Source organism: Penicillium taxi (genome assembly GCF_028828555.1).
Source record: "Penicillium taxi strain IBT 34144 chromosome Unknown utg000002l_segment0_segment0, whole genome shotgun sequence".
NCBI lineage: Eukaryota > Fungi > Ascomycota > Eurotiomycetes > Eurotiales > Aspergillaceae > Penicillium > Penicillium taxi.
The window spans coordinates 2,068,072-2,094,103 of NW_026643204.1; the positions used below are offsets into that span (position 1 = coordinate 2,068,072).

At 46.4% G+C, this 26,032-nt stretch overlaps 6 protein-coding genes across 6 annotated transcripts; 2 read left to right on the forward strand and 4 right to left on the reverse strand.

Moving 5' to 3' along the window:
* Positions 1-26: 26 nt before the first annotated feature.
* On the reverse strand, positions 27-3,086 carry kin1 (putative serine/threonine protein kinase Kin1; the record flags this gene model as incomplete). The annotated part of the gene is made up of 2 exons (XM_057205373.1): positions 27-2,579; positions 2,634-3,086. The coding sequence occupies 2 exons, from the start codon at positions 3,084-3,086 to the stop codon at positions 27-29; spliced, it is 3,006 nt and encodes a 1,001-aa protein (XP_057065980.1).
* An 8,768-nt stretch (positions 3,087-11,854) lies between these two features.
* Positions 11,855-13,392, forward strand: clrD (uncharacterized protein; the record flags this gene model as incomplete). Its single annotated transcript, XM_057205374.1, has 2 exons — positions 11,855-12,875; positions 12,941-13,392. 2 exons carry the CDS (start codon positions 11,855-11,857, stop codon positions 13,390-13,392), a joined length of 1,473 nt encoding a protein of 490 aa, XP_057065981.1.
* A 570-nt stretch (positions 13,393-13,962) lies between these two features.
* On the reverse strand, positions 13,963-14,529 carry N7495_002706 (uncharacterized protein; the record flags this gene model as incomplete). The annotated part of the gene is made up of 1 exon (XM_057205375.1): positions 13,963-14,529. One exon carries the CDS (start codon positions 14,527-14,529, stop codon positions 13,963-13,965), a length of 567 nt encoding a protein of 188 aa, XP_057065982.1.
* An 815-nt stretch (positions 14,530-15,344) lies between these two features.
* Positions 15,345-21,772, reverse strand: cch1 (calcium channel protein CCH1; the record flags this gene model as incomplete). The annotated part of the gene is made up of 2 exons (XM_057205376.1): positions 15,345-20,126; positions 20,183-21,772. 2 exons carry the CDS (start codon positions 21,770-21,772, stop codon positions 15,345-15,347), a joined length of 6,372 nt encoding a protein of 2,123 aa, XP_057065983.1.
* Positions 21,773-22,351: 579 nt separating this feature from the next.
* N7495_002708 (uncharacterized protein) lies at positions 22,352-23,613 on the reverse strand (the record flags this gene model as incomplete). The annotated part of the gene is made up of 3 exons (XM_057205377.1): positions 22,352-22,901; positions 22,973-23,511; positions 23,566-23,613. 3 exons carry the CDS (start codon positions 23,611-23,613, stop codon positions 22,352-22,354), a joined length of 1,137 nt encoding a protein of 378 aa, XP_057065984.1.
* Positions 23,614-24,058: 445 nt separating this feature from the next.
* Positions 24,059-25,070, forward strand: N7495_002709 (60S ribosomal protein eL6; the record flags this gene model as incomplete). The annotated part of the gene is made up of 3 exons (XM_057205378.1): positions 24,059-24,178; positions 24,493-24,828; positions 24,918-25,070. 3 exons carry the CDS (start codon positions 24,059-24,061, stop codon positions 25,068-25,070), a joined length of 609 nt encoding a protein of 202 aa, XP_057065985.1.
* Between the last annotated feature and the right edge of the window lie 962 nt (positions 25,071-26,032).

A 26,032-nucleotide genomic window follows, 5' to 3' on the forward strand; every position in this document is an offset into this window, starting at 1 on the left:
GTTTCATCGATTGACGCAGGGTGTGATCACAGACGCAAAGCATCCAGGATCTTCTTGGCCATTTCTCGGTACTGCCACATACCACCCGAGACTTTCTTGAACTGGATACCATGGAGCGAGAACACGGGAACCTTCACGATAAGAATCTCAAAGCGAAGGATGAGGTTCTCTCCAGTATCGCTTTGTACACGGGTGGTGGTCTCTCCAACCACTCGCTCGCCCACAGGACCATTGCGCTGATTATCCCGGGGAATGTATTCCTCGGATGCGTCGGAGTTGGTCACAAAACTGTGATCTGGGGCGGCTTGGCCGCGACGTGGCAGCCGTGTTGGTGCCGATTGGTTTTCATCTCGGGTCTCATCGTGACCGAGAAGCCCGCCAAAGCTAATCCGGCGGCGGTGCGAAATCTGGCCTTGTCGATCTTCATTAGGTGGATTGTCGACAACGGTTTCAAGGTCAATGCTAGGGGCATGTCGGCATCTGAATCCACCCTTTATCTCGACATAGTCTACAGACAGCTGATTCAGGACGCGAATAATATCGGATCGGATCATAGGCAGGGGCTTGCTGCTAGTGGTTGACACACTGAAAAGACCCTTGAGATAAACTGGCTTGGACAGATCTTCGCCTTCGTTGGCACTTTCAAGAGCCGTACCTGCTCCCGAAATATCGGCGTCAGTCTCTTCTGGCAAATTGGCTTCTCGGGCCGCTTCGCGTCGAGCGCGTCGGGCCTGAATGCTTTCGCGGCGGGCATGACCCAAAGACATGGTGCGCGCAGTATGCTTTTGAGAAGCAGACTTGGTACCGACTTGATCTCTCTGGCCATTAGGTCCAGCCTGATCCGAGCCGCTTGTTGAAGGAGGTTGTCGTTCGGCATCCAATGTTTCATCATCGGCCCGTCTAGCTGCTCGTCGAGTTCGATAGTCTGAAGAATTGACGCTGGTAGACCGTCCCAATACCTTACTTGGCTGTGTTGCTCCTGTGTTGGGGGCTGTGAGAAGATCTTGCTGAGGCTGGCTGGTCGCAGGAGAGGGCACTGGTGATGGATCAGCCCGACGATTTCGCCGCACACTAAATCCACGGTGCAATGGAGAAGCCGAGTCGGCGGGAGGTTGGACATTGAATGTAGGAGTGTTTGGGGTGCTGACGCGGTCTCGCTCGACATCGCGACTGCGATCTTTGGTTTTGCGGGTGCTGAAGCGCCGCAAAATACCAGCAGCGGTACTTTCTTTCTTTGCGAGAACCTCGGGGCGTCCAGCGGGTGAGGATGTGTGCAAGTTCTTGATGCCCTCCGTAACTTCGTCTTCGCCATGTGTTCTAGCTCGTGGGCGAGACCGTCGGCCTGTATCCTTTTCTCCTGGAACTTGGTATTGGTTGGTATAGGCGGCTTCTGGAGGCGCCAACTCGGGTACCGAAATTTCACCCGAAGTCGCCGGAGTCTTCTGGATGGCAACTTTTTCGCTGGGGTGGGCTTCTAGTCGTTCCTGGTCAAGTTTCTCCTTGACAAGATGATATACCGACACTAGCGGACTGAATGCATTCAATGGGTCGTTGCCCAGCTGGATGGCCTCGACGGAAGGCGAAGTAGTAAGAGTATCACGACTAGCAGCGGAGTTGCGTCGTTTGTAGAAATCGAAAACACCGCGTTTCTTTTCGGCCTGACTTAAAGGTGTCTCCCGGTAGTTAAGTCGCACAGCGTGTTGGTATTCTTCAGAGTTCAATACCTTGGTCAGCTGTGAATTGATGTACTCCGGTGGACCAAAATCAAAGCCGGTCATCTTCTCGATAACTTCTGGATCCAATGGAAGCTGCAAGGCTTCTCTTTGAGGAAGATAGTTCTCAGGGGGAACACTGAATCCTTTATTCATCCACGGATGTGTCATTATTTCGTTCAAGGTGGCACGCTGCTTTGGATCTGTGACCAACATGCGAGAGATGATGTGACGACATTCGGTTGAAAGACCTGGAGGGTACTCTACCACGCCCTTTTTGATCTTGGCATGCAGTTGAGGCATACTCTGATCATCAAATGGTACTTTGCCACAAACCAAAACATAAAGGACAATTCCGAAACTCCAGACATCCACTTCTGGTCCAGTATACTGTCTTGCTTGGAGCAATTCGGGAGCAGCGAAGTAAAGACTACCACAGAATGTCTTGAGTAGGCTTCGTGGGGAAAAGAGATTGCTCAGGCCAAAATCAATAATCTTAATGTCGCCGGTCTTACTAATGAGAATATTCTCGATCTTCAGATCACGATGGACGATGCTGTTACGATGACAGTAGTCCAGTGCACTGGCGATTTGGCGAGCGAATTTGCGCGCTTGTTTTTCCTTCAACTTGCCGTGGGAGATAATGTAGTCTAACATTTGACCACCGTTGACGTATTCGAAAAGCATATACCAGTGATATGTGGTACGCACCACATCTCGCATGCCGCAGATATACGGGTGGTTGACGAGGCTGACAATGGCAGCCTCTCGGGCCGTTCTGATTTCCTTCGAGCGATCTGCTCTCTCGGTTTCTCGGGTGCTGCGATGCTCCTCGGTTGAGAGCCTCGGGACGATTTTCACTGCGACCTGCGACCGGATGTTAGTGCGGGTATATGACGATATTCACCGATTTTTACTCACCTGCTCGCCAGTGTCCATATTCTTCGCCAGTTTCACCTTGCCCATGCTTCCAGCGCCGATTGTCTTGCCCAGTGCCCATTGACCAGTGGGAGTGGTGAGCGTAGTCCGGCGTCTGGGTTGCGAGGCGGTTGCGGACGTCACATAATCGGTCGCACGGTCGGCTGTGACAGTGCCTGCACCATCATCACCGTCTCGGTGGTGGGTCTGCGCGGAGGGGTTGCGCTCATGTTTTCGGACAGATTCACGGGCAGTGTCTGGCCGCTCAGAAGAGGGCTCACGGCGAGAAGGCATCCGACGGTCATGGGAAGAGTATGGGGGCTGGGAAGGCTGGGAAGGTTGGGTAGAGCGGACCGCAGTTGACCGAGTGCGATTTAGCTCTGATGGAGGAGGTCTATCGGAACGTGAAGAAGTCGACTTGCTTCTGGCGACAGTTGTCGATGATGGGGCCGACATTGCGACCAAGGTCAAGAGAGGTCAAAGAATTCGAGGCGGGGTTTGAGGGAAGTCCGGATCAGGCAGATCAAAGTGGGAAGTGGGAAAAGAAAACAGTGTGAAAAGGACGATGGAAGGAAGGAGGGAAGAAATTGCAAGGAGAGAAGAAGTGAGCAGAAAAGGACGAAATAAAGATGAAACGAGAGAGCTGAGGAGCCGGGAAAGAGTATGTGAACGGGCTGCAACCAGGTGGCAGGTGATGCGGGGGCCAAGAACTTAGGAAGCTCCTAGTAAACAGTAATTACTATATTTCCCACTCATTTTGTTCTCCATTAGATTTAAGTTTCGTCTTATCCAGGACTCGTCCTCCTTTCCCCTGTCCGTGTTATTCTCTTGGTATACAGGAACATGACCAAGTGATTGTCACTTAAAGTTAAATGGATATAGACTTAGTCACCGAGTGACATATCATATTATGCCATATCTAGCCTACTAGGTACCCAGGTATAGTCAGATACATGTCTGACATACATCTAAGATCTTGACCCTCTCCTTGAGTAACTATGGAGTAAATACCGAGTGTATAGCCTAATTATATTCTTGTCTGCCCGAAGTCACATGACTGATACTATAAATATCCCGAGTATGTTTAACTCCGACAGGAACAAGATGGAAGTGATAGATAAATAACTAAATTGAAGCTTTAACTTTTAAGTGTGTAAAGTCCACTAAGATCCCATGTTTACTTAGGTTATCTTGCAGTATCTAGAGAATATAGCCAATTGAGCGTTCCAATAAACAAGAAGGTGCAAAATTAATTCAAGGTTGAAAGCATGGGCTAATACGTAATACTCGTGGTGTCATCAGCAAGGAGGGTCACTGACTCCTGAGTACTCACAATATGCAGGGCTAAATATATAGTGGTGTGGGGTTATGATTAGCTTAATCTCGATCCCTTAAGCCTTAGGCACCAAGACTCTAAAATAGTTATGTATAGAGTGCTTACTCATCGGACTCTAAGCCAATCAGCGGACAACTCAGACGACATGTTCCAAGGATATGGTGGACCTACTTCACGTAGGACCTACCTGATATCTAGGTACACGACTTCATTATACTAGCTAATTACCTCCTAGAAATACATGAATTGGCTAAAGTATCTCCTCAATCTCAAATCGCATCTGCAACCCATTCTTCCTCTCATCTCCCCAAGTAACGATTCTTGAAATTCGTCTAGTGCCACGATTCCATGCTCCCAAAACAAGATGAGCCACGACTTTTCCAATTGGAGTGCCCAATAATGCCATGAAATCACATGTACCATGTTTCCAGGATCGTGGCATGTGATCCGGCCAAGACAGCCCATTATTTTGCGTATAGAGACAACTTGAGCAAAATGTTCTGGTTGCAAAATGATCGATATCAACAACAAAGACATGATTTAAATCATTCATTAGAAAGTAATGTTCTCAGGCAGCTTAAGCGACCTGCGAAGAGTGCGGTCCACTGTTTCTGTTCATTCTTTCTATGAAGTGTACTTTTGGACCTACAAGCTGGTGATATGAACTAAGCCTAATTGGGGAGTCCCAAAGTATACTGATCGCGCTTTCGATTTTCTTTCCTCTTGCTTCTTTCTTTTTTTCTTTCTTTCCAGAATTTTGCTTTCATCCACATTTTGAGCTTATTTTTCATCTCGGACTAGTACCCACTATGTCGCCTCTCGATAAAAAAGAAAAGGGCTGGAAATTGATGGTAGACAGCTGGAAAATGGTCAAAAAGGGAAAAATGACCGTGGATGGTTATGATAAACTGGTGTTGAATCCGGAGGATCAGCAGAAAAGTTGCCTAGCCTGGCAATGAGCAGTCTTAAATACCAGGATATCTGCAACTTCAAGATCCTGGATTTGACGCAGGGTTTCTGTCGGAACATGGATATTGCAATCGTGCAATACCATAAACCCGGAACGGAACAAACAGACCCCCGAGTCACGGGGGAACGACTATATTAGGAACTCAAGTAGCTACATGAATCGAACACATTTCACACCACTTTGCACAACGTATATACTAAGAATCTAGGACGAACCATACCCTTTTCCAGTGTATATAGTGCAACGTGTGAGCCCTGTCCTTTCAACGTAGTTGATCGATAGTTTCGCTACTACTGAGTTTGGTATTGTCGGGGATGTTGAAGTCCCCGACTGGCATGGTAAGTCCTTGAGACTGGGCGGATAAGGAAACAAGAAAGGATGATATCTAACTAAACTGCGTAGCTGCCTGGCTGGTCGAGATTAGATGTTCCTTTGGATATAGTGAGCTGAACGAAACTAGCATTCGACTTACACTAGAACACCTGCTGGTACTGGCTAAGAAGCTGGTAACGGACGAGTTGCCACCGAAGACACAGCCCATAAGCCTCCAAGTGGAGAGCACGTGGGAGCACGGCCCGGTCACGTACAAGGGAATGGACTACCGCCTCATAGGCAAGCCTGATTACACGGTCTGGTATGGTGAGACCGAGACCATAGCTGCAAGACTCGTCGTTGTGGAGAACAAGACAGAGATGCAGGCAGATTCTGGCATCGGCCAGTGTCTTGGCTATATGCGTATGTGCTTTATGATACTCTACTATACTTGCTCGAAATGGTCGTGCTATGTCGGTTTTTGTCGGTTCACAGGGATCTCGATGCACTGTTACTACTACGTTGTACGTGTAGTAAGTTATGCGGTAAGATGTGTGTTCATTCGGAGTTCCCGCGATGGAATAGGATATGCTCCGATTCTGTGAAGGGCTAAAGCTAATCTTAGATTCAGAACTAGCTAGGCACATGCTGTTTACAAAATCCTTGAAGAACGTAAATAATTCGGGGTGGAATCGTGAGGTATCTGTGTCATGTGCACACCCGACTCGTTTTTTACGAGTCGGGTGTGCTTCACCGGTTCTGCCAATTTTTTTTTTTTTCACCGGTTCTTCCAATTCCACATTCCATTCTATTTTACCCAATATCTCCCACCCACCATGCCTAAAACCTTTGAATCGACTAAGGCCCATCTCTCTAAGGCCTTTGATGCGCCAAACGCGAAAAAAACCCAAATATCTCTAAGATTGCGCGCGAATTTGGTGTCAATCGACGTACTCTCCATAACCGCGTTAAAACCAATGCGACCGCGAAAATTCAACAAAAACCAGTCAATAAGGTTTTTACCGATATCCAGGAGGAGATTTTAGTACGCTAAATTACCCAGCTAACTGATTGGCGTATGCCACCAACACCAAAACAGGTTGAGATGTGGGCAAATCGCCTACTTCAAGATTCTAGTTCTGAAGATACTAAGGATACTAGAACTGTTGGGCCAAATTGGGTATATCGCTTTACTAAGCGTCTTCCTAAAGGTCTAAAACTAGGTCCTTAGAAGCAGAAAGTCAAGGATTCTAAGCGAATGATGGCTAAAAATCCAGCTAAGATAGGTCATTGGTATGATCTGCTTCGTGGTATGCCTTCGCGGTTAATCTATAACTTTGATGAGTGTGGTTTTCAACCTAGTGAGGTGTCATAGGTTAAGAACACCTGACAAATGATGTTTAGTGTAGGATCAAGAGTGGCACTATACAAGTAGAGCCTAAGTATGATTTCGTGAGAGCGAAATCATTATAGTCTTTTAGCTCAGTAGAATGGACGTGAACGTAGGCACGATCCCATAACTGTTGCGACAGCCGAGAAACAAGGCCATCAACAGACGGAAAAAGCTTCTGCCGAGACAGTGACTCGGGAACTAGATTAGTATATCACGGCATCCTTGAACGATATGCATTCATCGCAAACGACACCCTTGAGCGATGTGCATTCGCGACAGTAATGTCCCGTCTTCACCGTCTCTTCTGTCTCGGACGAATGTTGACATTCGTCCAGAGCAGAGGGGCACCCATATACTATAAGTAGCTAGTTCTTTCATCAATGAAAAAGCAGACTTCACAACAACCACAATATTCAGTACTGTAGAGACCACTACACTTAGTGGTTTGTCTACGGTGTTGAGTAGTGGTTCGTTGGAGCTCACCGTTCTCAGTCAAGATATTCGAATATCGCCAAGCGAGCGACAATAACAATATGGTTTATAGGTCCTCTTCGTCAACACAATGATGAACGCACACCATCTCTACCACTCTCTTCCTCTAGTATTGAATATACTCCGCCAAAAACCTTAGTACGACTTCAGATGAACCAAGAGAAGATTATCAAGCATATTGATATAGACCTCCTCAAACTAAGGGTTAAAAGGGGTCTTAAATATCTTACTCGCCATTCCCAATTGATCCAAGAAGAGTATCGAAATCTTAAGATTACGGTTGAGAATATTAGGGTTGCGCAAGAACCAATTCGGCGCTCTAAAACCAAACGACAGCTTAACCAACCACCCCTCCAGCAGACTGGTGTATTAAACCTACACCATATAAAACGCTTTGTGAAGAAAAGGAAAACCAAGGAGGAGTTACAACTAGAAAAAAAATTACAAAAACAGGCCCAAGAAGCTCTAAAAGCTCAAAAACAGGCCGAGGAGCAGGTTCAAGAGCAGGTTCAAGAGCAGGTTCAGGAGCAGGTTCAGGAGCAGATTCAGGAGCCAATTCAGGGGGAAATGGCCAAATATTGGAGGCGATGGAAAGGGATATACTATATTTTAAACAGATGCAGCAGAATTGTATTTAAAGCAGAATTGATAGAGAGAGAGTAAAATAATATTTTAAATTGGCAGAACCGGTGAAATTGGCAGAACCGGTGAAGCACACCCGACTCGTAAAAAACGAGTCGGGTGTGCACATGACACAGATATGCGGTTGGTGGGTCACGTGGTACAACCACGTGATAGTTCACCAGGATTCAACCTGTTACAGATTCCACTAGTTCTATTCACTTCCCGAGTTCATTCACTGCAGTAAACCAGATTCCATTGGTTCTAACAGTTTTGTTGCCACAAAAGTGCTCATGTTATTAGGCACTGAGAAGACTACACTAGATAGCTACTATGCAGAGCTCGAGAAACGTCGTATCGCAAGAGCAATACCACGGTAGATTCCTAGCGGACCCTTCGTCGAGTTCACTTGCTGGATGTATTATTGTCCTCGGCTTTGGCTCCTAAACTGCCAAATGATGTTGAGCATAATCTGTTCGATAATCAAGCGCGCAGAAGTCGCCTGTTTACCTTATATGGTCGAATGGAGCATCATAAATTAGACATGTGCATGGGTTGGGTATGGGTCAAAATTCATACCCATACCCAACCCATCAGGGGTAAGGTAAATGTCGCTCGCTTAGCGAGCGTAGGTAGCTAGTCGCCGATAACTGAGAACGGTGTGTCACGGAGTTGATAATCTGGAAATCATGTGACCGTTATGTAATGTCAAAGGGCCGATATTAAGGGGTGTGCTGCGTATGTCAGCAGGACCCATAATGTGTGTATTTAAGCGGGTTTCATCCCTAGATAGACAATCCAGTTTCGTCAACCATTTCTGGTTGGACGGTCAATTTCTCATTTGACATGTAATACCCACAACTACTTAACCGATCCGTACCCGGATCCCCCATGATTCTTTCAAGAATCAGTCTTGAAATGTTATCGAGTTCTTGTTCCCATCCTTGTCTTCTCTGTAAAATCCAGTAACCCTTACACGGTGCTCGAGTCCTTACTGCAGTAAAAGGGAATTGGAGTTTACTGCAGTAGAAAGGAGTTGGTGAGCTTCAACAAACCACTACTCAACACCGTAGACAAACCACCAAGTGTAGTGGTCTCTACAGTACTGAATATTGTGGTTGTTGTGAAGTCTGCTTTTTCATTGATGAAAGAACTAGCTACTTATAGTATATGGGCGCCCCTCTGCTCTGGACGAATGTCAACATTCGTCCGAGACAGAAGAGACGGTGAAGACGGGACATTACTGTCGCGAATGCGCATCGCTCAAGGGTGTCGTTTGCGATGAATGCATATCGTTCAAGGATGCCGTGATATACTAATCCAGTTCCGGAGTCGCTGTCTCGGCAGAAGCTTTTTCGGCCGAAATACTTTCCGTCTGTTGATGGCCTTGTTTCTCGGCTGTCGCAACAATCTCTTCGAAATAGTAGTCTCAATCTTGACACACCCGGTCGCAGGGCGGCCTTTCAACGCGGCAAAATATTTATGCAAGAAGTTATGCAATATTTAAAAGATACATAATTTATGACGAGTCACGTGATGAATCATAAAAGTAGACATGTGCATGGGTTGGGTATGGGTCAAAATTCATACCCATACCCAACCCATTAGGGGTAAGGTAAACCCATACCCATATGGGTATTTTTGATGCCTTAATGCCTGATTTTCGCATCAACCTAAACTAAATTAGGGTAATTAGTGCCTTAGTGCCTAATTTTTGCCTCAATCTAGTACTAACTAGGTGACAAATATCACGTGAAATAAAAGTCTTGGCAAAAAGATGGGTTTATGGGCTGGGTGTGGGTTTTACTTCAAACCCATACCCAACCCATATGGGTTTTGGGTAAAATTTCTGACCCATACCCAGCCCATTGTGGGTTGGGTTGGGTTGGGTATGGGTTTACCCAACCCAATGAACATGTCTACATAAAAGGTCCACTATTGTTGCGCTCACATCTATCTAGGAACAACCTTGAAAAAGGCTGGGGAAAACGTGGCTATATAGACGGACTGTAACGGGTTGATACCCGATAGTATGCGCAGCTCCTGGAAGGATTGCGCTCCTGATTCCTGTGCGGAGCCGGACGAGCCATAAGAGCATCTGGTCCCCAGGACCCTCTTCTTGAATAATATCGGATCTGTCACGGGGCGGGCAGGTGAGTAGAATTACTAGAACTGAACAGACAGTATTGTATTAACTGGCAGGCTAGGACGAAGACGTAGCTTGAAGAGCTACATTCAGACAAGGTTCTGAGTTTACATGTAACGGCGTGGGTTGCAAGAAGGCTGAGGGAGGCAATGGACTCTCTACATAAGCTGGCTGAACCAGCTGTCAGGGAAGCAGGGGTTCCCCGGATAAGCTAGTTAGAGATTTGCCACTTCCTGATGTATTTAACTCTCTGAGGTCTTTGGACTCTTGAAGGAGTTCAAGAGTTGTTCTTGTCCCCAATTTACCCTAGTGGAATTGAGCCCTATGGGATACCACACCCACACCTCCGTCCTCTGGTAGCCTTCTCATAATAGTTCTTCTCTTGTTTACGGTAGCCCAACCGCATTGGACTCAAACCCTTACATTACATGAGGTTGCGGGTCACGTGGCCCGCACTATCTAATCAATCAGTAGTCGTCTGAGCTGGCACCGTGACAGGATCACTACAGCGCCCAATTCCTGTATTCATCCCGTAACACAGACCAGCATACAACTCAAGTGAGATATAGACACCGCTACTGAAACGGGCTGCCCATGGTCCCTTTTAGGTTTAGATCACCACGTGATCCGAGGTTCCTTCGACACACCGACTCCCTTGCCTCCCTTAATGATTTTATACACAGTTTGTGCCTAGCTAGTTCTAAATTTAAGATTAGCTTTAGCCCTTCACAACTACTTATAATCAACCCTTCTGACATCAAAAATAGATATTTTTGTTATCTAAAACATAACCGTTAGGCGCGCCTATATAATTAAAGAATTGGATTAGGTCTAGGATGGAAATATATATATTGATTAGTCATTAATGATATATTCTGTGTGTTTCTATTGGCCAGGATAACAAATGCTAATAAATGGTACGTGATGAGTGGTACAACATATTTCAGAACGCACAACATTGAAAATACAAAGTACAACGTATAATCAAACTTGACAAACGGACTCCAACAGTATGATACTACCAACGAAAATCTGCAGAATTTTAGCATGGAAAACTTCAAACAGCTGGCTGTATTTAGTTTCATTAACGTATATAGAAGTTTCAAATCAGACTAACGGAATGACAGGCCATTAATGGATGACTCAGCAATAAAATTTTAACTTGGTTCTTTGCTACCCTTAGAACTTAGACTCCTAAATCTACTTTCCCTTAAGCCTTGTTTTTCCCACTTTCAGGGTTCACTGTATTTCTTAGTAGACTCTTACCGTCAAGCGTACCGTGTACGATACTTCCGAGGTAGTCGTTCTACTACCCACAGTGCACACCTGGTGACCTGCCCTTTCTCCTTTCGAGAATTAAAACACAAAGCCTGAGTTTAATTCTTAGGGTTCTCTCCCTTTCTTTCTTTCTTTCTTTCTTTGTTTTCACCCTTCACTCCACCTCCGAAATTAACATCACCACTCGGTAACCTACAATTCTCTAATAGTTAAACTCGGAAATTTACTATTCATGACATGGTTCTGAGTTTTCATTGTTAGAACTTGGTTCTATATAAACTACAGAGTACTCGATTCATGACCCCGTGAATATTTGAGACTGCACAATATGGCGGTTCATGTTGACATTGGCGTTTCTTTGGGCCATGCTGTGCCGAAGATGCCTGCTGTCATTGACCTTACATCTGATATGGAGTCTGAATCAGAAGGTGCCATTAACCATCATCATCATATGATGGACATCGATGAACCGTTTTTACAAATTGTGAGTCCTATTAATTTATCTCCCCCGTTAATTCTTCCCATAATTTCCCCACCATGTTTTATCTTCATTCTATAAGAATTATATTCCTATAAGATATGTTCACATTTTCCGGCAGTCGTATTCCGATCTTATGTCAGGATAATGGCACACCTACTGTCGCCACCATGCTGCCCCCTTGATCATCAATAATCTATGCTATGGCCTAGAACCGCTGTTCCTCGCGGATTAGCCATGAAACATCTCGCTAATCTTCAGTTACGTTTTCAGAAAAAAGAAACACCTCTGGCTTTTGTCTCTGTGGCAGAGGCTCATAGCCATCCTTCATCTCTTGCAGTCCCTCGAGATACATCAGTACCTTCTAAGCGAAAGAGCACTGATGTCTCTATTGACAATAATGATCAAAATGATTCTTCCACCAGCGATGAAGTTCATAGACCTTCTCATCGTCGCCGCATGCATAGCAATGGCCAGAATGAATCTTCCGCCAGCGAGGAAGTTGAGAGGCCCGATGAGGGTGGTGTGTCCACACATATGGATCTGCAGTTGGACTCCACGTCCGACTCTTCGTCAGAATCTCCTTTGACACCTACTCAAGCCCAACGGGAACTTGCTCCCATCAGCGTGATAGTTCCTTCACCAGCCAAATTGAACGAATTAACTGGAAGAGATTTTTCCATCAATTTTGAGCAAAAAAAATCTGCTGCTCGACGTGCCTATCCAAAGGCCCGGATCATTGATCGTTCCAAGATTTCTTTTCCTGAATGGGAGAATACAGAGCGTGAACCGTGTCCTCCCGACCTGATCCGCCGGTCTCTTAACCAGAGACTGGAGAAGATCGCAGGACCAGAAATCTTCTTTATGATCGACGAGGAGAGGCTTGGACTGCTGACTGCAAATTTCCAATTTGTAGATGATTACATTCTTGGTGAAGGCACTTCTCCAGTTGATGAAGCGTTCAATTACGGATGCAATTGTGTTGGCCCTTGCGAGCCTACCAAATGCGACTGTCTCCACAAAGAGATTGATTCGAACGAACTGATCGTTCCGTACCACCGCTCGCCAACTGGTCAGATGGTGCTTTACCCTAGTTTTCTGGAGCGCAAGTCCATGATATCGGAGTGCAACTACAAGTGTAGTTGCAGTGGTGATTGCTGGAACAATGTAGTCCAGCGCGGTCGTCAAATTCGTTATGAGATTTTCGACACCGTCGCTCGTGGATTAGGTAAATAACCCTCAGATTATGTAGATATGCTTAACTTGACGCTAACGTAGCCTTAGGTCTCCGCTCGCCCGACAACATTGTTACCGGTCAATTTATCGATCGATATCTCGGCGAAGTAATGTCAAAAGAAGCGGCCGATGCACGCGAACGATGCAACGAGGGCCAGTCGTACCTCTTCGGCCTCGATTTTGTTGTCGACGACGAAACAATCTACGTCATCGATGGGCAAAAGTTCGGATCGGCCACGCGTTTCATCAACCATTCTTGTAACCCGAATTGCAAGATTATTCCCGTTTCCACGTCAAATCACGGCGATGATCGCCTTTATTACCTTGCCTTCTTTGCCGTCTGCGATATCCCTGCCGGAACGGAACTTACCTTTGACTATAACCCCTCGTGGGATGGGTCGAAGGTAGTTAACCCCGATGCAGTGCAGTGTCTCTGTGGAGAGAATAATTGCCGTGGCCAACTATGGCCAAACGCGCGCAAGGGACCAGGTGCTGCCTGAAGGCCTAAGGTCCTATGTTTTCCTACATCCCTGTATCACCATGCTTCATATTCTCTTTACACCCCATGTCAAAATATCCATTAGCGTTTGTATAGCGTGAGTTAGTTTTTATTGTACGATACCCACTGCTTTGATTCTATTTGAGATATCAATATCTCCATTTTTCTAAGGTGCCAAGAAAATTTTATATCTCTTAGAGCATAAGCTAAGTATGTAATACATAAATTATATTGTACAATGGTGCCATTCTATCCCAATGTACAAATTCGATATTGGTATCAATATCCCCCCCCCCCCTGAGCTCTGACCAGACGCCGGTGATAATACATATTCAGAAAAAAAAGATACAAGATAAACCACTGTAAACACCATAGAACCCTGTAGAAAAGCCTTTATCGAGAAAATTAAAGGTAATAAACCCTCATCATGAATGAAGGAACCCTCTTTCAGTAAGGGGAAGAACATAACTCTCTCAAAGAAGAAGAACTCCTCTCTGAACGAGAACGCGAGAGCAAACCCTCTACCAAAGTTGAGGAAAAACAGACCCTCTTCCAGGAAGCAGAAGTAAGCCTAAGTCTGTCCTTCCATAACCTCAAAGATACCACCAAGAACAAACTTCGGTTGCTGCACACGACCAGTATCAGCTCCACCATCAATGGTATTCTCACTCCGTAAATGCACACTCGAATGGCGTTGGCGCAAACGAGAGCCAGAAAGAGCTGTCAAAGTAGCATTGGCATTGGCATTGACGTCCACGGGGCGCGGCTCCATAAGATCCAGTCCCTTCCGCTCAATAGAATCCCCGTCACAGCGAGACCGCTCCTCACTAAGTGCCATATCAATGGCAGATGGTCGACGGCGCAGCACAGTCTGTGAAGAACGGCCTCGGAGAACTGTGGAGGGAGGATGATTCACACACCGGGTTTGTTGTGACATTGTGCCAGCATCTTCTTTTGAGGGTGCGGTGGGGTGAAATGATAGGTTGAAGAGGTTATATTGGGTCTGGCGGTGGAATGCAGTTGTTGTGCTGATCGGTGATAATGGTGGGGAGGTGGTTCGTAAACTTGAGGTGTCGCTGGTTGGTCGTGTGGGATAGTGTGAGAGAGGGGAGGAAATGGAGGTGAATTGATGATCCATTTTGAATTGGTGTTATGGTTATGTTGATGATGGTTGATGGTTGTTTGAGATTTTGGTGTTGGTTGACAGATCGATAACAAGAAAACGAAGGAATAGAGGTGAGTTGCATTGACAGGCGATAAATGTTCGGGACGAAAGTATCTTTTAAGGTAAATTAAAGTAGCAAGGATCCTTTTTTTAAAAAAAATTTGCTGCGAGGGTTTGAGACACGAATTGAATAGATGCTATTGACGCATGCGGATGAATGCAATTGTGCCTAGATTAGATCCTGCAAACAGTGAACTACACTCGCGTTTTCAGTTCTATGTTTGCTGATTCTGTAGAAAATAGTAATGAGACCAAGGTATTGTCTGAGAACATTATAAGAATTAATGATAAAATACCATTATCAAGATGAAACTATTCAAGTGAGAGAAGTGGGGTTATACTTACAACCTCTAATTTCCTATTCCAGAACCAATAGTACGGGCCTTGATTCAGCCTGATTATGATCCCTTTAGACTATATACCTAGGTAGATTTGATGTAAAAGACTCTATTCTGTAGTCAGATTCTATCAGAGATGTGGAAATTAAATGAAATATGAAAGCCGGAGTAAATTGAAATCCTACGCCACTGCTATGCAATTATGCCAAAAGGATACCTGGATCAAGGTATTGTACAGCAAAAATGGAAGCCAAAATGGAAAATAGGGAGAATATAGGGAAAAAAGGAAATAGAAGGACTGGAAACCTTCATCAACTAACTATCATATATGCGTCTTCGTCTCATTTAAGAGACATCACATCTCCATCAATCCATATTCATTATTCGAGTCTATTCAGGCGGTCGGTCACCTGGCCGCCGCTGAGTGAAGCTCCGCCGGATACTCTCGCCCCAGACGGAGTTGTCCAGCGAGTCCATGACATCCTGTGCACTAACGACACTATTCTGTCGTGAATGATCGCTATGGCTGTGGGACGGTGAGCCAGCCGATGCGAATGACAAACTTTCCCCGTACATGTGACGTGGAGCACGCGATGGACTAATGCCAGACCATTCGGTCGGGGTACTAGTTCCCGATGAAAGACCGGCCGCTGTGGTGTCCAGCCGGGGTAGATCGCCCAGACGCGCAGTAGGGCTAGATTCAGCTCGGCGGCGTGTCGATGTCGATGCAGGCGAGAGCATAGGCGTGAATGGTCCAGGTCCGTCCATCTCAGGCTGGGTTTGCGGTGTCATGGTGCCAGGCATTGGCTCCTCGGGCTCCTCGTCTACCGGATCCTCGACAAAGATTTCGGGCACGGTAAACTGTGGAACATCAGTCATGCGGGAGTTCTTCTTACGCTCGATTGCACGTCGGAATTCCCGCGTGTAGTAAAGAGTATCGAAGAATCCCACTACAGTGTTTCGGCGGACAGCTTCCTGTACACGCTGGAGACGTGCTCGGCGACGAAGGAATTCTTCCAGACGCAGACTCTTGCTGTCGCTGATGACGTTATAATGAGCGAGGATCATTAAACACTGGTGGAAGGAGATACCACGAGCGTGGTCTGCTGACACAAGGATCTCCTCGTAGAAATTATTTAGGCGCTGGCGGCGCTCACGGATGGTATTGACCGGGATACGGTCAATAATACTTGCGAGTTCCTGGAGGTCAATGCCATCCGCCAACCCATTTTTTAAGTTCGACTGTATCAACGAGTCTCCCGGTCGCATATTCCTTGAGGCTTGGAATGAGTAGGATGAGTTTCTTCGTGGACTCGTGCGACATCTTTCCAAGATGGCACCGACGCTAAACTCCCCATCATAAATCTGCATCGCAAATACACCCGAAAGCTCACCTAGGAGTCGGGGAAACTGCTCCTTGGATATGAATCCAGTACCCTCAGGATCAAACGTGGCCCATGCCTGCTTGAATCGGCGAGTCTCTTCACGACTGACGGCATACAGCCCGCTGCTTCGCTGATAGACGTAAGAGAAACTTTCAAAGATGAGCGAAACAAACAAAGAAACAAAAATGTACATGCTGATGATGTTCCACGCGATGAAAAGAGACCGAGCCCATGCGGGGCTGCCACAGTCATCATAGAGAAATTCGGCATCGTATGTGCATAGTGGAGGCATCATTGTAGCGTAATCTTCCATGATTTGATTCCAACCCTCTCCGACACTAGCACGGAAGAGCAAGATCAACGATTTGGGTACATCGCGGAAATTGAGATTGTTGTTTTCATTTTGTCCCAGTTTAGTAAGACCGAATGCCTGGTTCAATGCGATTCCAAATACCAAGAACAAGACAAACCAGGTGGCCAGTAGATTACTGATCACAGGTAGACTAGCCGCGGCGGTTTTGAATAGTTGATCCAGCTGGTTATTCCGCGGGATGAGAAGTAGAGCAATCGAGACTAGGAAGAGTTTGTTCAGTTCGAGCACAGCTTGAGTTTGGTATGAGAGATTCAAGATGGTTGAAACGAATGCACCAGGAATGGCAATAAGTGAGTAGAGATCCCAAGAGCTCCTGCTAAAGCGGTGCCACCCAAGACCCATCACTCGGATAAGAAGATTGGCAATGTAGACGAACATAAAGATGAAGAAAAGTATGGATCGGATCAGTTCCCAAAGTTTAGGTTCCGGATACCACTCTAGCACCAAAAGGAGTAAATGCGCCACGAGGGTGCAAGTCACGAAATTTGCCCATCGACCGTGTTTCTTAACTGCAATTCGGTAACACCATAACTTCCACTTAGCGCTCTTCTCAGTGAAAGACCGTTTCGACGGGGAAATTTGACGAAGAAGCTTCCGCAACTCCAGCCATGAACGCTGTTCCGCAGTCAAGAAGGCAACTCCAGTTTGTTCCGTGTAGTTGCGCATAAAGACAGACACAAACAGCGTCAGCACAAACACAGCTCCAAGCAAGTTGAAAACAATGAAAAACAGAGCATTTTCTGGAGCTGCCAGTGATTGGGGCTGTATACCCTTCGAAATAATGCTCATCGCGCTTTGTTGAACATCGATCCAGCCTTCTTGAGACACAATCTGGAAGAGAATGAAGAGAGAGTCTCCAAAATCATCAAAGTCATAATAGGAATTCGCTGCAACCCGGGGCGCAAGGACATTCCAGTTATAGGGCGAGCTTTCAAACTCGTTGACACAATAGGTCAAGTTCCCTGCAAAATCGCCATCGTTGCAACTTATCATTTGCCCATTGAACAAGTTGACACCGTAGATAGCAAATGGAATAAGGAAGCTCATAGAAACCGCCGCGGCAGCAATAACTTTCCATCCCCCAAGAATGATAACCGAGTGAAACGTATCCTTGGCACTGTTACTGACGTTCAGCAAACGGAGAGCTCTGAGAGCCTTAAATGCACCGATAGGTCTAGAGATACTCCAATCCTTCATCAAAGAACTGATGACACTGATCCAGAGAGTGACCAGCACCACTCCATCGATGAAACCCCATGAGCTTCGGAAATACGCGTTCGGTGTCCAGAAGAAGCCATCAGCAATCACCTTGATTGCAGCCTCGATGGTGAAGACAACAGCAAACCCCAAGTCAATGTAGACAAACCAGTTGCGATTAGTAGCGAAGTATTTTCGCTGGTATAAAGGGGTTGTAATACAAGCCAAAATCACCATAGCCACGATGGCTGCATAGATGAAAGCCGAAAATGCATACCACAGTGGCTTATAAGGATCCACGCCCTCGACCCGCTGGTTTCCTCTACCGGGTCCGACAATACGCTGACAGAATTTCCGAACTGGATCATTTGGAGAAAAAATGAAGAGCGATTTGTTGTAGGTGGGATGTTTGACAAGAAACTCTCGCTGTGCTCGTTTTCTTGCCTCAGCTGCTGAAACCACTTCTTTGGCCATGGTTCTTGGATCTAGTTCTTCATACGCCCGGGAGAATTTGATCCTGGAGTAGAACGGATTCGGTTCCCTGCCTATAATAACAGAAGTTGTCTTCGTCCACAATTGTGAAAGAAAGCCAGGTTGCACTGGTTCTTCTGGGCTTCCCTCAGGCATGGCATGGGCCCTATGATCATGTGTCGTATTTTTGTGTTGCTCTTGTTGTTCCTCGTCAAGGAACTCTTGAACAACAGCGTCCTTGAGTAGCATTTCTAGCGCGGCAGGTCCATGCTCCAGTGGATCCTTGTAGCGATCAGAGTCACGGCCCAACCGAAGAATCCTGGACAATGCAAGGGTTCCTTGGGTAGCGCTTCCAACATGTTTCTGTTCCAAAAAAGCACGGACTTGCTGCAATCGCTTCTCGTCTTCAGAGACGTCAAAACTTTCCTGAATGACAGCAATGAACATATTCAGAATGATAAAATTCGACATGATGAACCATAGAATGAAGAATGCAGCAGAAATCCATCCAGTGTTGAAGTTGACAGTATAGTTTGTGCCATCGTAAAGGATAGTCGTCCAATTTTCACTCGACAGGATCTGGTACATTCCAATAAAGGAATTCCAGATGTCAGAGAACGTGACGATGATGGTATTTCCGGAAGGATCAGATGTGGGAATCTGACCTCTGAAAAGCTGTGTCGCAAATATAGAAGCCAGGAACGTCATCATGAAAAGGAACAAGATAAGGTTAAGTAGACCAATGGTGTTGCGGAAAACAACCATGATCAGCTTCCTGGTGACAGAGAAAGCAAGAACCACTCGGTAAACTCGAAGGATTTGAAAGAGGGTGAGAACAGTGTAGGCGCGGCCAGAGTTCTTGATTGGAGGTATTTGAATGACGCAGTTGATAATTGCAAGGAAGAGATCAACCCAGTTTCGGCGCTTCCGAATAAACATACGCCAGTCTGATGCAAAGCGCACGATTATCTCGACCAGGAACACGATGGTAACAACTATCTCCGTATCATTGATGAACTTTTCCCGTGATGCTGGCATGGTGGAGCTTCTCAAAGCTTGAACAACAAGGTCAAAAATGATAATACAAACCCAGAGCCATTCAGTCTTGTCATAAAGTCGTTTGATGGCGCTAATTTTACGCTGAGTTTGATTATCCTCTTCGACAGCATCTATCACCTTGGGTGCGAAGGCACTGCGCTTGCTTTCTTCGCGAATAAGTTGAAATGAGTGAGTGATGACTGCTATAAGCAGATTAACCAGCCACAAACTCAAAATAACAATACCGCAGGCGAAGTAAAGCGCAGCGGCGAGATAGTCACTGTCGGCGGTATAGTATAGAAGATCACTGAATGTGTTGGAGGTCATGATGACGAAGACTAACTCCAGGGACTGGAAGATGTTGTCAAAACTGACGGTTCCGTTGTAGGGGTTTGTGCCTTCAACGCAAAGGGAGCCTTGAGGGCAAATGTAACCTTTAGGTCTAGCTCCTGATGAAACACCTCGAGCATCAATCCAAGACATTTGTTGACCATTATCACTGTATCCTCCGCAGAATTGTACCACATTGTACGGGTCGTTCAAAGTGAAGTTACTCTGCCCTTCAGGATCAACCCAGAGACACGTTCTTCTGAGACTGGACTTGAAGCTTTGGATGCCTACAATGGCAAAAAGAAGCCAGAAAAATCCAATCAGAAACGCTACATGAACTAGAAGAGGAGCGGCTCGTTTCAAACTTCGTAGAATGACCTAAAGACAATTAGTATATTAGTTCATGTATTGGATCAAGTCAGCTGAGTTCTTACTGAAGTACCGTTCGTCAGAGAAAGAAGTCGCAAGATTCGGAGAGAGCTCAGCATGCGAAAAATAAAGAGCTGTCTAGTTGCCTCTATACCACTCAAAGCCAGAAAGAATGATATCCAGAAGGCTACCACGGCCACAAAGTCTAATCGATTGAAAGAATGTCGAAGAAAGGCTCGTTGGGCCAGTCTGACTCGACGCTTTTGGAGCGGGTCGTCATAAGATTGAGAATCTAGTGCATTCATTCCGGTGAACGTCCGCAAAATAGAGCTCTGCGGTTCTGTTTGAAGAAAAGAGACTTTTTTGGTAGTCGACTGTCGATGAGGTGCAATCAGGTTCTTGCCCTTTTCTGCGATCGCCTTCCTAATCCCTAGGGATCGATTCAGAGTGCTATACTCTGTAGGGTTGAAGAGTAACCCAGAAACAATGACTTTTGCGCTGATTTCGAGCGTGTAGATAACAAAGATTACCAAGAACACATAGTCCAGCTTGTCTCTGCCCCATTTCGCAGCCATTGGACGGTCGAAAACTGACTGGGAGGATTCCACTATAAGTAAAATCGCTTGAACGATGATAATTACCAGAATGAAAGGTTCCATGTACGCATGCACTAGAACATCACATAACCAAATTCGAAGAGGGTGATTTGGTCCAAATATTCCTAAAGATCTGCCTCGGAATGGATTATTTCGGTATTTCCACAACTTCCCCCGCCCCGGCTTCTCTCTGGGTGGTAGACTTTCATGTGGGCGATCATGGGCGAAATCTAACAGCGCAGGTAGGGCTGGGGGTCCTTCCAATCGCGCATTCTTCTGAGACTCTTCCCTCTCAATCGACTGTTGAACGACTTCCGGCTCATTACTCAAGTTGACCACACGCTGTGACATAGACTTGACTAGAGAACTTGCGCGGTGCAGCGCCCCACTTGATCCCGACGGGGATAGGGAACGGGATCGGGCATTGCTACCACTTCTTTGTGGCAATCCACTCTCTAGATGGGGAAGGTCATCACCCAGCCGTGAAGCATCGCTGAAACTAACAGAATGGAAACTAGAGTCATTACTAAGTCTTCCCTCCGCACCAGTGGCACCGCTAATTGGTTGGAGGAATCGAGTATCGGTCAATCGTACGGTATCATCTTCGGTGTGAGCGGTGGCTGCGTAGTCGGGTTCGTAAGAATTATAAGGATCTATGGGGACATGATCGAGATCGGAGGGGATATCATGGAAATCATGTGCAGCGGATGGGTTTGTTGATGAATGTCCTGGTTCGTAGCTGAGGCCGAATGACATGGCCTGGGCCAAAGCTCCCAAATCCTGGGGTGTGACATCGCCACTATCCGTATGAGACGATGATGTGAATTGATTCCTCCTACTTGCGCCAAGATCAACAGGTGATCCATCTGCGATACTGTGATATTGCTGCCGTGATCCTCGTCCTAGTGAGTGTCGTGAAAACAGACCAGCCCCCGCGCTGTTAGTGCGAGATCGCCCACGTTCATCTGCGGGGACATCAGGTCTTGATAGATCCTGGAGAGGGATATGACCCGTGGAAGGGCTATTAATATCACCAGGGCTCTGGCTATTTGAGGCCATGGTGAGGCAAGCTAGGGGATTATCGAATTGCAGACATCGCAAGCCTTAACTGGTAAATTATAGAAGTATGGGGGAAACAGAAAGTTTGTCTTTCAGGGGAGAGACGGAATTGCGTGGGGTGAGAATAAGAATATAGAAGAAGATCCAGCCCGTTCTAATCCGACCGAATCATGTTAAGAGCCAAGTAACTGGGGCCGGCCAAAAGCTGAGGGTTTGTTTTAGACCAAAAAAAAGTTGCCGGTCGCAAAAACACCAAAAGGGAACAGCGTCAAGGCGGTGCATGCAAGGTGATTGGTCATCCTTGTTGACTAACTACTGTAAATACGAGGAATGTACCGAAGTTGTTTATTTATTATCTAATGATTGATCACTTTTGTTAACTTCCTACTTGTCAATTACCTATTATTTCACCTCAATTGAAACCGGAAATGTGGGAAATTACTTCCCAACGCCATCATAGAGCGATGACGAAACCCTAGCTAAAATTGTTGCCTAGGTGGGGTTCTGTTGCCAAAAATAGCTGTCAATTATACACAGTACCTAGTGATAACGATGTAGGTAATAATTGCTTCATCCATTTCAATCCGTTTCCATCTTATCCGACTCATCTTTAGTCTTGACATTTTGTCGAACGCCATCCAGGAAAGCTTCCACGGCATCACCTCCGCCAAGGGGAACGCCTCCTCGACGCATATATCCCCCATTTGCCACTTGAATCTGTAAAGCCTCGCTGATACTAGGAAGCCCGCCATCACGGAGAGCCACAGTGAGACTGCCCAGACTTTGCATGAACTGAGGCGACCGGCACACTTTGCGGAGAATATCTTTCTTTTGAGAGAGTGAAAGCGATAGAAGAGCTGCCTGGGCGAGTTCGGGATCGGTATCTGCTTCGGCAGCCTCAGCATTGCCTTGAGATAGGAGAAGCAGTGTCGGTGGTAGGAAGTTCAAAAGGTGATCAGCAGTGGCGTCATCGGCAGAATCAATGAATGGTATTGTGGTGGGAGGAGTCAGTAGTTCTTGGAGTGTTGTCGATGGTCGTTCGGGATCCTGAGACTGGCGCTGGCGTTGCCCGCCCAAGGATCTCAAAAAGTCTTGTACTACAAAAGATGGATCCGAGTCTGTGGCCTCTCTAAATCATAATGAAAGAAAGAGAATTAGGCTGTTATTCAATAAAGTTGAGTAGGAATCTAGAGTACCTACGCTCGTCCGCCATCAGCGCCACCTTCTCGCGACTCCTGGCCCTCTTCGCGGACATCACCTCCAGTTGCATCTGCACCGGCTCCACCACTGCCTGCACCAAGGGCCGGGTCTTGGTCAACATCTTCCATGGTTTCATCGTCGTCACCGCCAGAGGGCCGACGCCCGGAAGGTAAATTGGCAATTTCCTGCTCCACATCTTCACCGTTCAACAAAAGATCGACAATCTCACCCAACTTTAGGTCGCGGGGGCTGAACCAGCTGGGATCACCACTCTCATGCTGGGAAAGAGACTGTAGCCAGAACAGATAACGCTGAGAGCTTGACGAGAACTTCAAAACAAACACACGACCAGTTGTGGCATCTTTTCCGGACGGCTTGTATGGCATAAAGGTTCCATCGGAGGGAATCATCACCAAGTCAAGCTCGGGTTCATCGAGAGGGGAGCTGCGGGGGCGCCAGCAAAAGTGGACCAGCTCATCTTCAGAATAAAGGTAGATATAACCCGGTGTAGGCTTGGGCTTCACATTTCCTGTTTGGGCCTGTAGTGAAATCGTCAGTCGAGAATTGAAAGATCAAATTGAACATGAGCTTACGTCGAGGTCGCAGATACCTGCTTTGAAGGTAATGATGGGATCTGACATGACTGAAAGGACTTTTTGGCGATGATCCAAGCAAATTCAAGAGGAACGTTTGCTGAACAAGTTGCACGCCAGATGAATAAATGAAATGAGGAGATGGTAGATGTTTGACGCGTGCGGAGAGAAGCTTCGGGATAACGTCAGGTCCGGTTGTGATGAAGGAGCTGACTTAGCAACTAACCCAAACATACCTAACTATTCCTCAGGCACCAATATTATCATGAGTCAGCAGTATTTTGATCTGCTGACATAAGCATTCTGAGTCAGCATATCTAGGTAAGATCGACTTAGATCGGGTTCGGCTAACTTCACGTGATGTCACGTGAGATAGAAGCCCTTCCCACAAACCCTCATACGGAGACTCCACTCACAAGTCCAAGGTCGCACTACCAACCTCCAACACCCAACCACCCAACTCGACAACCACATACACGTCCCAGCAGCCACGATGTCGGACGCTACTGTTGGCCAGACGAAGCAGTTTGGAAAGGGTCAGCGCACTGTGCCGCACCCTACCCACAAGGTTCAGAAGTGGTACCCCGTGGACGACGAGACCGCGCCCAAGAAAGTCAGTATACCCCGACAATAAGCATCGAAGGAATCATTGGGAGGACGACGGAAATGGGTTGGTGGCTCGGATGAATGCGACAAACAACAATACCCGGTCGATTTGGATCATGAAATTTGAACGACAATCCGATCTTGAATTGAATCTCAGCCTGTGGCATATTGCCAAAATTTGAGAGCGATAAATACGACCCTGCCTACAGCAACATTGCATCATCCGAGAGCACCAACTCTGCCCTGATACTCGAAATCACCAGATCTCCTGCACATCTGGAGAAACCTGTCTTCTAACATGTTGTTTTGCTTGTTCTACAGGTGCGCAAGTCTATCCGCCCCGCCAAGGTTCGCGAAAGCCTCCAGCCCGGTACCATCCTGATCCTGCTTGCCGGTCGTTTCCGTGGCAAGCGTGTCATCCTCCTCAAGCACCTCGAGCAGGGTGTTCTCCTTGTTACCGGTCCCTTCAAGATCAACGGTGTTCCCCTCCGCCGTGTTAACTCCCGTTACGTTATCGCCACCTCCAAGCGCGTCGACGTTTCTTCCGTTGACCAGAAGGCCCTTGAGAAGATCTCCGCTCCCGACTACTTCACTAAGGACAAGAAGGCCGAGAAGAAGACCGAGGAGGCTTTCTTCAAGCAGGGCGAGAAGCCCGAGGTACGTTCCATTTACCCTATTCACAATGGTTTACATGTGAGATACGAAATTTCGTTCAGCGTACTAATATGCTATTTTCCTGGATTTAGAAGAAGAAGGTTGCCAGCGCCCGTGCTACTGACCAGAAGGCCGTTGACCAGTCCATTCTCGGCTCCATCAAGAAGGAGGCTTTCCTCGGCAGCTACCTTGCCACCAGCTTCTCTCTCCGAAGCGGTGACAAGCCCCACGAGATGCAGTGGTAAAAATGTGCAATTTGGCGGTCGTTTGTTTTCCTTGAACACTCGGCCGATTTAGCAGGACTCCCTTCTTTCTCAATTATCATCGAGGAGGCGGTTGGGTGGACAGCCGTGATGTGAAAGGACTTCAAAATAAAAAAACATTAAAAAATACCTCGTTCCAGCTGTAATGCTGGATCCTCTCTCATGTTCAGTACGACATACCTTCCAATTTCCAGGTTCAGGCGGCAATTCAAAACTGGGTACTTGATGCGATACCTATCTATCTCATATCTCATCTCTGACTTGTAGTTCGTCTTGTCTTTTAAGGTCTGTTTACTGCGTAATTTAGACTCAGGAACCAAGCGTCCCCTTTAATCAACCTACTTACCTACATTAATGTCTTGCGTATACTTCCAAGTAGCTAGATATCATCCATTTCATCCATATATTCCAAGGTATCTATGGATCATTACTTCCATTACTACCTCGGTATATTTTCGTCTGTTCATTCAATGACGCAGACAATGATAACCGAATATCTATCCCCTTATCTTAACCCCGGCCTATCACTCGGGTGGAGGATCTCAAACAAAATAATGTATTCTTTTCTAGATAAGTAGGTCAAAATACACAATCATAATGAACAATTCAAAGACTCCAGAATACGCCATCGCCCTGAACACCAATCCCAAGGCTAGTGTGCTGCTGTATATATTGACATATATATATTCCAACCTAGGGACACCCTGATTATCCATCCATTTTTTCAATTAATCTGTTTATACCTACCTCCAGGACTCGGTAGCTCGGTAAAGTGGACGTCCCTGGTGCTGTATCTAGATATATGCCCAGGTGCGTACCATATAACGCAAATTATAATAACCTGAACAATAATGCCCAAAAGTTGTATCAATGATGGCAACATTCACGGGTGGAATGCAACGCAGTAGAGAAGGAATTTGCCCAGAATCGACCCAGTCATATAT